We start from the raw sequence: 12,193 nt of genomic DNA on the forward strand, positions 1-12,193 counted from the left end.
GCTAAAGTAAGTTCTTTAGGCCAAATGGAAATGATACCAGGTGAAAATTCTGATTTGCAGGAAGGAATGAAGAGTACCAGAAATAATAAGTATGTGGGAAAATATAAAAAACTATTTTCTTCCTGATTTCTTTAAAATACATATTACTGTATAAAGCAAAAATTATAACAATGTATTGTGGGTTTGTTTTGTATATATATGTAATATGTACGACAACTATAGCATAAAAGATGAATGAGAGTATACAGAAACTATATAGTTGTAAGTTTTTTACATTTTTTGTGAAGCAGTACAGCATTAACTCTAAATAGACTGCGTGCAGATTCATATGTATACGGTAATCTGTAGATCAGCCATTCAGGGGGGAAAAGAGATAATTAGGGAAACAGAGAAATTAAAATGGAATTCTAAAAAAATGCAATTAGCCAAAAGGAGGCAGGAAAGGAAGACCAGAGGAACAAAATTTAGATGCAACAAATGGAAAACAAATAGGAAAATGGGAGCCCTAAATTAAACTATATCAGTAATGACAATAAATGTAAATGGAGCAAACATTCTACTTGATGTCAGAGATTGCTACTGTAGATTAAAAAAAGCAAAACTCAACTATTTGCTGTCTACAAGAGACACATTTTAAGTATCTGTGTTTTGTCCATAACACTCGAAGATATAATTCACTTTCTAACAAGGGTAGGAAAATAATAACTCACTGGAGATTCCTTGTTCTGCAGCGAAATTCTGACAAACAGCAGGACTGGCTATAGTTAAAAATGAAGACCAAAGTGTGGTTTGCTTGCGGCATCTGTCCACCTCTATGTGAGTGCTCCCTTGACCCCCACCCCAACCAAAAGCCCACTTCCCATGTTTTGCCTTCTTACTTAACGCAGCCTATGTTCCATGCTGTGCTTCTGCCAGGCGTAGCTTTGTTCCATTCCAGTGCCTCCTGGTATCTGTGAATGACATAATTCGACAAAACAATTTAATCTAAAGTGTTCTTCATGAACAATACATTACGATTCCATGATGTGGCTGTAATAAGGACCTTAATCATAGTAACACATTTATTGAGCACTTAAAGAAGGACCATGCTTGGTGTTAAGCACTTCACCTATGCCATCCCATGTAGTCCTCCTCAAGAACTTTATGAGGCAGATGTGGTAATTATGAGCATTTCCCAATCAAGGAAACTTGGGAGGTGGGGGTCCCCCCCACAGTTACATGTTTACAGCTAAAGTGTTAAAGACAGGATTTAAACTCAGCGTATCTGATTCTAATATCAATCCCTTAAATCCAAGGAATAGTTCTGACCTAAACACAGGCATGAGAGAAGAGACAAAGGGACAAAGTAGCTTTTTTGTCCTTCAAAACTATTTAAGTAGCCCCCTCCCCTATCTACATACTGACCAGGTAACAAACATCTTTGTGGGGAGATAAAAGGCTCTGTGGAACGCCTGTAACACAAGTCCTTTACATACGCGATCTCATCTATTCTTGTCAACTCTGAAAGGCGGGCTCTTCTTATCCCCATATCACAAATGAGAAAATATGAATGTGTTAAAAGTTATAAAATGAGACATAATGATCCTTTCTTTCAATAAACTTATATAGTTTCATGAAAAGAGAAGGTAAAAACAAAAACAACAACACATATATCCGGTATGACTTTACTACTACAAACTTCTATTTGATTTGTCACTTCTCACAACAAGCTTGTATTCAGATATTACTAGCATAACGAAAATAACAAGAACAAATGTGATTCAAGAACATTTTCTGAGAGTAGAAAAATCTGCTTCTAACATACTGGAGACTTGGCCTCTGAAGAGCCTGACGGGTCCCCTGACCAATGGGACGCGCCAGAGTCACCACACAGTGTTCTGAACAGTGCTTGCCTTACAGCCTCTTTCTCTGTGACCCTGACACAACAGTATAAAAAGAATAGCACCACAAAGTCTTGAGAAGTAGAATCTGTTTTGCTGCTTTTAAAAAAATCTTGATTTCTGGATATTCACTAATCAGAGAGAGAGACGAACTGCACTGTCGTCTGCTGTCTTCCTCTGAGGCTGTGACAGCACTGATGACCGTGGCCTATACAATGCCTATTCTTTGAAAAGTGTTCAGCTATCAGTGCCTCCACTATCAGTGCCACCTGCCTAATTATGACGAAGACCTTAATGAGGACAACTAGGTGTCCTGGGGTAAAAAGAGAACTTGAATAGGGAGGTAGGAGATTATGACAAAATACTTTGTGCTGATTTGCACAGGATTCTGCAGCTTACTGGTTTTATGACCTTTGGCAAATGGCCTTATGAGCCAGTGTGCTTGTCTGAGAGTGTCAGGGTCTTCCTCTGAGCCTGCTCTGAGGAAGAGAGTAGGCATGGGTTGTTGGTACCCTAAGGGAGGAAAAACATCCCCCCTTTCTCTTACTTCAGTGACTGGGCGCCTGCAAATTAAACTGACAAAAGACAGATTAACAGAAGAAAAAAAGGTTTAAAGCAGCTAGCTTCCTAAATGGTTCAAGTTAGAGGCTTATAGACCTAACTTAATAGGGAAAGGGAGGAAGCTGAAAGGGCTTCCATGGGAAGAACAAATAGGTTTCTTTAGGAAGGACAAACAAGTTTTAAGGAAAGCAAACTGGAGATAAGACAGTTTGTGATGATGTTTGTTTAAGCAGGTGTGAGTGGTCTTGCCTTCCTCATGGCTGTGAAACTCCCCAAGGAGGGGATTTATAGCAGGTTTATCTTGGTCTCTCTCCAGGGAGTAGGCTTGCCCCAAAGAGGGGATTTATGACAGCCTCGTTTCTCAGAAGTTGCTGCTTTTAGTCAGATAAGGGAAGCTCTTTCCCCACAGCACTGTAATCACACAGGGAGGCTGGTGCGGATCTGGGGTTGGGGTGGTGTCAGTCAGCAGAGCTGGTTACAAGGAATGGAGGAAGAAGAATCCCTGTTATGGACTCAATTGTGTCTCCCCAAATTCATATGTTGAAGCCCTAACCCCTAATGGGACTGTATTTGGATATAGGGCCTTTAAAGGGGTAGTTAAAGTTAGCGACATCATAAAGGTGGGGCCCTAATCCAACAGGACTGGTGTCCTTAGAAGAAGAGACAGAGACACCAAGTGCACACAGAGGAGAGGCCGTGTAAGGATACAGCTAGAAGGCGGCTGTCTGCAAGCCAAGGAGAGAGGCCTCAGGAGAGACCAAACCCACCGACACCTCGACCTTGGCCCAGTCCGAGGTATTTGTTATGGCAGCCTGAGCTGATTAATACACCCTCTTTAGACTCCATTACTGATTTAGAGGAGAGAATGAAATTCCCACCCACTGGAAAAGTGTATAAGGGACAAGGTACAAGAACCCCAAGACCCATGGACAGGAGGGGCGAGAAGCACAGCTTTCCAGCTACACTATGACAGTAGGTCTGAAGGTAGGAGGCAGACACTAAAACTTTGAGGGCTAAGAGAGCAATGAGGTTGGCCTCCAAATCTTAGAAATTTATGGTTAGTTTTCATCCTAGACCTGCTCACAGCCAAGAAGAGACTTAGGGCCTGGGGGGAAGGCACCATTCAAGCTTTCTCTGGGTCTGCCTGGGGGACTTGATGCAGGAAGGGAACGTCAGAGAATCCGAGGGGCAGGGTAGGGTAAACCAGCGGCCCAGAGGAGGAGGCTGGGTGAGAGGCATGGGGGTCTTCCAGAAGGGTCAACGACAGCAGTTGACCAGGGCAAGCTTCCAGCTCAGTCCAGGGCAGCATCACTGCTATTAGCACAGCACCGACTCATGGGCTTGGAATTAGGGTCCAGGTGGACTGTTGCATGTATCTTTCGTTTCAATAATTTTTTTATTTTAGAACAGTTTTAGACTTACAGACAAATTGAGAAGATCGTATAGAGGGTTCCCATATACCTCACCACCAGTTTCTCCTATTAATATCCTACATTAGTATGGTACATCTGTTATAATTAATGAACCTATACTGACACATTATTATTAGCTAAAGTCCATACTTTATCTGAATTCCCTCAATTTATACCTAATGTCCATTTTCTGTTGCAGGATCCCACATTACACTTAGTTGTCATATCTCCTTAGGCTCTTCTTGGCTGTGACAGTTTCTCAGACTTGTTTTCGATGACCTTGACAGTTTTAAGAGGTACTAGTCAGGTATTTTGTAGGATGTCCTTCAATTGGGATTTGTCTGATTTTTTTTTTTTTTTATCATGATTAGACTGTGGGTATGGATTTTTGGGAGGAAGAGCACAGAGGGAAAGTGCTATTCTCATCACATCACATCAAGGGTGCCTACTATCAACATGGCTTATTGCTGTTGATGTTGACCTTGATCACTTGGCTGGGGTGGTGTTTGTCAGGCTTCTACACTGTAAAATTAGTCTTTCTATCCCCCTTTCCATGCTGTATCTTTGGAAGGAAGTCACTGCATGCAACCCACACTTAAAGTAGTGGAGAGTTATGTTCCCTGTCCTTGAAGGCAGAGTGCCTACATACATTATTTGGAATTCTTCTGCTTGGGAGACTTGTCTCTTCTCTTTCCTTTATTTATTCAATCATTTGTTTATATCAGTGTGGATTCGTGGATATTTATTTTATGCTTTGCATTATAATTCTACACCACTTTATTTATTTTTGTTCAACTTGTTCCAGATTTGGCCATTGGAAGCTCATTCATTTGGTTTCCCTGTCTCTTTGACATACTCTCATCATTGTGGGGTTGTTTTGAAAACTTTCTTACTTTCTGGCACTACAACACCCTTCAGGCTCATCTTGTATATTTCCTAGATTGCCCCAGTCCTGGAATCAGCCTTTCTCCAAGGAACACCTTTACTGAAGAGTGGTATTAGAAACCAAGATCTGGGCACTGTGTGCTCATTGCTACTGGAGTGTCACTGCTTCTAGGTCCTCTCAGCTGAGAAAGCAAGGAAATATATGTGTGCATACTAACCCATGTAGATAAACTTATCTAAATATTTCTATATGTCACCATCTGTATCTATACTAAGAAAAACATGAGTTTATACTGTCTCCAACTCTATTCTCTTATCACATGAATCATTCTAGCACTTCCCTTGGCTTATCCGTATTTTCCCACTCCAGCAGTGAGAAACTGGCTCCCACCATCTGCCATTCATTTACTTAATTGTTCATTGACTTAAAAAAATTCTCAATGTTAGTATCCATTACTGGCATTATTCCTTTTGAGGCTTCATTGGTCCTGGATTTGGCCAGTGGGATCCTTTTCAAGCTGTGCCCTTTCATATCTCCTCCAGTATTTGAGTACCCTATTGTTTTCTGGCACAAGAAGGTATTCTGGACTCACTTTGTATTTTCTCTGTAACTCTTGGATATAGAATCAGCCATATTGTCAGGGAGCCCTTATCCACTCCCTCCTTTTTTGAGATATAATTCACATACCATACAATTCACCCATTTAAAATGTACAATTCAATGGTTTTTAGTATATTCTCAGAGTTGTGCAACCATCACCACAGTCAACTTTAGAACACCTTCATCATCCCCCGAAGAAGCTACATATCCTTTAGCTATCATCCCCCAAGGTCTCCATTGCTCCCATCCCTAGACAATGAAGGCACGTATCTTCAGAGCCTGGTGGGTGTGTGCATGTGTGTTTGTGTGTATGAGTACATATGCAATTGGCAACTACGGGGTTGGCAGGGGGAAGAGGCAGTATCTGGGGAATCATGACCACACGGGATCTAATGCAGAGGATGAGGTTTCCAAACGAGAGGATAAGAGGGGACTGGTCAAATTCCCCACAGCTGGGAGTGGGGTGGGGGCTGGGTAGGGCAAAGCCCTGATGATCATTTGGGACAAGCAGAGAATACAAGGTAATAATTAAGAACTCAGAGTCTGGAGTTGAGTGTTTGAGTCTGAGCTCTGTAACATATAGCTAGGTAACTCTCAGTAATTTAAAGCCTCGGTTTCCTTGTTTGGGCAGCACCTTCTCTCTGCCTCATAGGTCACAGGAACTCACAGGCACACGTGGTTGTGGTCGGTGCCTATAAATGGGACCTACATAATTTTGGTGGAGGGTGGAGTGTCTGGTCAAGGAGGCCTCTTCAGAGCAGAGGGAAAGAGGATGTCCTCTCCCATACTTTTTCTGTGGGGACAATGTCCTCAGGTGAGGCTTATCAGAACTCTCCAAGACTCTGGGGATGGGGTTTTCTGGGTTTGCCATTGAATCCCTCCCTCTTGGAAACGAGTACTCAGATTAGGTGGGAAAGGGAGAACTTATGGAGAGCGTCCACTATGGATCCTTAGAGAATACCTGACAAAGAAGACATTTAAAAGCTTTAAAAAGAGATCCAAGGAAATTCAGGGGGGTTGTTGTTTTAATTTTTATTTTGGGACTAAAGCATGAGTAAAACTTTGCATCCCTCTTGAAATGTACTGTGGCCATTCTTTGTATCTTAAACTTAAGCTACAAATATTTAAAATGCCTCTTTAATACTTAAAGAGCCTTACAGAAAATTACACAAACTATCTCACCTTGAATACAATTATATATATATTCTTTTCTATCATCTTCTGATCATTGTCTATGTACATGCCTGGTTTTGAAATAGTTTCTCATAGTTTTATATCATAGAACATGTAGATTACAAGTGTTGCTATGTGTCACGTATATATAGATTCTCATAGATCTAATGTAGGTGTAATTGTATACACAATTTCATATACTTATTTTTTATATTATCCTTGAATTCTAAAGATATAATTAGCAATGACTCCCAGATAGCTCATGTAGAAAGACTTTGTAGTTCTTCACTTTGTAGTTCTAGATATTTCTTGTAAAATCTATCATACTTTAGGGCTATGAACCTTTATCATAGGATTAATGAAAGTTTTGTTTTAAAAGTAAAAAATCAAAAGATTCTGTGGCATATTGTGTTCTGGAGTATCTGTAATCCCCTTTGTACATAGTAACAGAATTGTAGCTGGGTATGTGGTTGCCCAGCACAAGGTTACAATTTTAGGCCCTCTTGCTGCCGGATGTGGCCTGTGGGAAGTAGTGGAAGGGACATGTGCCATTTCTAGGTCTTCCCCTTGATAGAACTGGGTACTCCCTTCATCTTTTATGTCTTGCTGGTAGCAGGGAGCAGCCACTTTAGACCCAGAGATGGAAGCCCCATGTTGAGGATGGCAGAGCCACGTTACCACGCCTGGACTGTTAACATTCTCTCTTGTTCAAGCCATCACACTCATGGGTGTCTCTGATACAGCGGCCCAATCTTTACACTAACACAGGAGTCCTCCCTTATCTGTTATTTCAGTTACACACGGTCAACCATGGTCCGAAAATATTAAATGGGTGAGAGACAGAGACCACATTCACATAACTTTTATTACAGTATAATGTTATAATTGTTCTATTACTAGTTACTGTCGCTAATCTCTTAATGTGCCTAATTTATAAATTAAACTTTATAATTTATATATTATATATAACACATAACGTATATATATACAGGAAATCATAGGTATGTATATACAGGAAAAAACATAGTATATATAGAGTTTAGTACAATGCACCGTTTCAGGCATCCATTGGGGGTCTTGGAATGTATCCCCTCTGTGGATAAGGGGGGACCACTGCATGCTACTTCCTCTTTGTTTCAGGCAAGACAGTTTTAAAATATACTCCCATTTTCAAAAAGTCCAGAGTTCTGCTTCATTTTTCACACCTTGTTTGCTAAGCTATTTTTGTTTTTCCACTTGTGGTTGGTAACATGTTGGTATTTCATTTTACCAGTGACACCTATGCCATCCTACATGTTCTGTGCAACAGAGCTGCATTCTAGGAGGGATGGCTTCTGCCATTCAGGGCTGGCTGTATTCCAGGAGCTCAGTGTTGGCCATCCTGTATTGCACACATTTAATATTACACAGAAGGAAGCATTAGAAAAACCTCAAGGGTGTAGCAGATCAAAAAAACTGTTAGCTGAGGGCTGGTTGGAGGCAAGGGCTGGCATTTCTGCAAAATGGAAACAGTAACACCAACTTCAAAGTTTTCTGAACACTAAATAACATATCTAAATGTCTGGAACAGACTAAGAAGGAAGTTGATAAATGGTAGCTAATGTCATCTAATTTGTTTCCATTTCCTGGTACCAAGTGCTTCACACATTTATCTCATCAACCTGATGAAATGGGCATAATCCTTCCTGTCTTATAGAAGAGATTGAAGTTCAAGAATTCGTGAGGTGAAATAGATATCATACTAGCTATTTTGCAAATGAAGAAACGGAAGCAGGGAATATTTAAATAGCTCATGGTTGTCTCAAAGTGAAGCAGTTATGGAGATGGGATCTAAAGCCATGTGTGTCCAACCTGGTATTTGGCAGTTCTCCATTAGTTGTCATGCCTGAGAGGTTGTAATGGTCATGGTGATGTTTATTATTTGCACTAACTTTTTTTTTGTTGTAGTTGAGGAAAATTCGCGCTGAGCTAACATCCTTGCCAATCTTCCTCTGTTTTGTATGTGGGTTGCCGCCACAGTATGGCTTGACGAGTGGTGTAGGTCTGCACCCGATATCCGAACCCGGAACCCTGTGCTGCCGAAGTGGAGTGTGAGAACTCAACCACTATGCCACCAGGCCAGCCTTTGCATTAACTTTCAAGAATCAACTTTCTTATTGGTCTTGTACCTTGCTTGCAACCTGGTACCTGACAGATAAGTAAGGAAGGTCACTCATCTGGTAGGTGCCTGGAACCTCAATATTTTGGGGAACCTCAAAAAAGAGAGGAATTCACCCAAATCTGCAGGTATTGCAGGCAAAGTCTGATGACAAAATCCTTGGCTTGGCTTTCCTGGCCTCAACATGCCTTTGAAGTTCAATCTGAGATTCCTTATAAAAAAGTTCCAGCACAGCAGATTTAAAAGAGCCTATATGATCAATTGCTATTCTTGATGTACTTATGTAAATAATTGGGCCAAATTTATTGAAACTAGACTTATTTTACAAATTAGTTTTAACTTGGCTATCTTTGATAAAAATGAGGGTGATTTTAGAAAGAAAAATTATTTCAGTGGAAACTATTTGTAGATAATAGATCCTAGTTTTATTAATTGTCTTTGAGGCTTTTGTTTTACATCTGTTGACTGGACTGGATCCTGAATTCTTCTAGTCTCCTGAAATATCTGGCTGCGAACCTCCAAACTAACGTTTTTGATTCTTTTCCCGTCATTTTCATTTGGAATCACTGAGAACTGAACCTGCCCTTTTTCCTGAAGCCTTACAAACTGAAGGACTTGATATAAACTTACAAGAGATTCATGCCTGTTGCTGTGTAAGCCACTCAAAAGGAAGCTGCAAAAGATGCGTTGAGACTGACATCTAGAAACCTTCTTAACTGGCTGTCCTCTGAACTCAGAAACTGGTTTATAATTTGCTCCAACCATTAACCTTGTTGTTCTTTTGTTTCCATAGAAATGCTTCTTATTAAATACCTGATTGCTTGCAGGTATTTAATATAGGCCTAACTTTGGGAGCCCACCCGCATCACAGCCTTCTAAAATGAACTTAACTGGACTGATCTATTATTAGGACTAAGAAATGTGTTCAATGAAATGGAACAATCCACCAACTCAGCTTCTGGACTGTGAAACTTCTTTAAGTTTCAAAAGGACTGTGAAACTTCTTAGTTTCAAAGGCAGGACTATGGGAGATCAAAATTGGCCATCTCAAAATATGTCTCTTTACCTTGATTATTTTCTCTGAAGGACATTTGACCTTCCCCTCCCAAACTGCCTAAAGAATTTAACATAGAAGGCCTGTTCCAGGAAGCAGCCACTACCATATGATAGCTATAGTATAATGTAAAATAGGTGTGATAAGAAAGGCACCAACAAGCCCATCTTATCAACAATTCTGTCTCTCCAGTCACATTCTGTATAGGTGGCCCTGTAAAGAGTTGTCTGACAAACATTTGCATTTCCATCTCCATGTGAACTGTCTTCTCCTCTGAAATCCCAAACCACTACCCCATGATCCTCCTTTGTCTATCTGAATATGCTATTTAAGGTGAAAACCTCTTCCATTTGTCGAGAAACTCAGTTTTCCTGGTTTCTCCCATGTACACATGTTATAAAGCTTTGATTTTCTCCTGGGGGGGGCGGGAAAGAAAGAATCAACTTTCTTAACAGACCGGGGTATCCTCGGGACTGCTTTCAATAAGGACCAGAGTCACCACTGTTAGGGAAGAGGCTGGTGTCTCTAGGTTGCATTTTCCCATCAGGCTCTATGCCCATCAAAACCACAGGCCGTCCTTCCTACTCTGATTTCTAGTATAACCCAAACAATCTGTGATTACCTTTCTGCAGTTGTCCTAATCAATCACAAGTATTTTCTGAGGCTATATTACCTTAAATAGCACTGTCAGGTGTTCTGTAACTCCTTTACTTGAATGTACAATCTATTGATGCACCAACATAAAGATATGAAAAAAATTAGCAACTAATACAAGTGAACGGTAATTAAATAGTTTCAATAATTGCAATAGTTGAGCTGTAAATAAATTCCTGAGTTTCCTAGCAAAGTGAACATGAGTATCAGAAAAAGAGAAAGATACAAGAGGAAGCAAAATTTTACCTTGTCCTAACCTTCATGAGAAATTGCACAAGTGACCCTTTACAGAAGATAGGATAAAAGGTGCCCTCAACCACATTCCCACAGCAGACACAGTGATGGAACACAATTGGCTTTTTTGTTTCCACTTTGGATAAAGCTGAGGGTATAACATTGAAGGAAGTTTTGCTTAGAACTCAAAAATGTAGTCAAGGTACAATAGCAGAAATTTGTGTGGCAGTGGGAGTATGCTCATAGCAGCATATTTTTCAAATAATATTCCCAAACACATCTTTTCTGGGTTAAGATCTGATAAAAACTGGTAGGAGAAAATTGTAGACAACGTGCTTTGATGAGCACCTACCACTAAGTCCACATTCTGCATTTCTTGTTGAGCGAAGAGCCACATGCTCTAAACCCACCTCAGCATATGGTTTGGCTGAGCCCCTTTTGTTAGGATGACAGCGCCTTACTGGGACTCTTGCCTCGGGAAGGGCCACCCCACCTGCTCGAGTTGGGCCGAGGACCCCTGTTATTGGCTGTTCTCACCCCTCCTGAACTCCATATAGTAAGCATCGCTGTAGGCACGTCTGACCGATAACCCGCGGCTCTTGCATACAAGAGTAACCGGAGCCCCATGCAGAGCTGCCACACCGGCAGCCCAACGTGAGACCAAACATTTTAGTCACCTTTGCAGTTAACACAGGACCCCAGGGCATAGCTCCAGGAGAGCGGGGAGGCGACTCCCTCTGGGGAGTTGTTACAGAACACGTTCCCTAAACTACTGCAAAGCCTCGGGGAACCACTTTCTCCCTGCTTTGCTGGACAAGCCCCTACAGCCGGTGCCCGGCCAGGGAGGCCCAGCACACAACCTGGAACGCTCAGTCACCCGGCCTGGGCGGGGCCTGGCGACGAGGGGCGGGGCGCACGCAAAGCCATGGGGGCGGGGCCCGGGCGGGGCGAAGCGGCGAGGGGCGGGGCCTTGCGCGAGAGCGAGGCTCCTGGGGCGGGGCCTGGCGCGAGAGCGAGGCTCCAGGGGCGGGGCCTGGCGCGAGAGCGAGGCTCCGGGGGCGGGGCCTGGCGCGAGAGCGAGGCTCCGGGGGCGGGGCCTGGCGCGAGAGCGAGGCTCCGGGGGCGGGGCCTGGCGCGAGAGCGAGGCTCCGGGGGCGGGGCCTGGGAGTGCGCGGCGGCGTGGTCGCGGCGGGGGCGGGGCAGCAGCCGCAGGCCCACGCTGTAAACAGACAACATGGCGGCGGCGGCGGCGCCTGGAGCGCTGGGCGCCTTGCAGGCCGGCCGCGCGGGCCTGGTGGCCGCCTGCTGTGCGCGGCTCGGCCCGGGGTCGAGGCGGCCCGACTCCCTGACGGGGCCGCGGGTCGGCCCGGCGACCTGGGCCCGGGGCTGGGCGCCCGCGGCCGGGGGGGCGGCCCCGTGGAGGGGCTACAGTTCTGAGGTGAAGACGGAGGACGAGCTGCGGGTGCGGTATCTGGAGGAGGAGAACCGAGGTGAGGGGCGCGGCGCGGCGGCCGCCGGTCCTAGGAAGGGGGCGCAAGGTCGACTGGCCGGGCTGACGTCAGTGTCCGCGGAGCGGGCGGT

At 43.5% G+C, this 12,193-nt stretch overlaps 1 protein-coding gene and 1 long non-coding RNA gene across 7 annotated transcripts in view; one reads left to right on the forward strand and one right to left on the reverse strand.

The window, feature by feature from the left end:
• LOC147914464 (uncharacterized) overlaps window positions 1-12,193 on the reverse strand; it is a 52,685-nt gene that overhangs the window by 40,111 nt on the left and 381 nt on the right. Inside the window, exon 2 of the long non-coding RNA XR_015555479.1 lies at window positions 879-950. This is a non-coding gene — a long non-coding RNA (uncharacterized LOC147914464). The remainder of the gene's footprint in view (window positions 1-878; window positions 951-12,193) is intronic.
• The window catches only part of AUH (AU RNA binding methylglutaconyl-CoA hydratase), a 164,573-nt gene continuing 164,212 nt past the window's right edge, over window positions 11,833-12,193 (forward strand). For all 6 annotated transcript variants that reach the window (XR_015555478.1, XM_004428318.2, XM_087444768.1 and 3 more), the window contains exon 1: window positions 11,833-12,102. Coding sequence is in view for 5 of the 6 variants with exons in the window: in XM_004428318.2 (XP_004428375.2) it covers window positions 11,847-12,102 (256 nt within the window). In the remaining variant the exon portion in view is untranslated. The remainder of the gene's footprint in view (window positions 12,103-12,193) is intronic.

This window comes from Ceratotherium simum, chromosome 20 (assembly GCF_057802395.1).
Source record: "Ceratotherium simum simum isolate JZ-2026a chromosome 20, ASM5780239v1, whole genome shotgun sequence".
Lineage (NCBI taxonomy): Eukaryota > Metazoa > Chordata > Mammalia > Perissodactyla > Rhinocerotidae > Ceratotherium > Ceratotherium simum.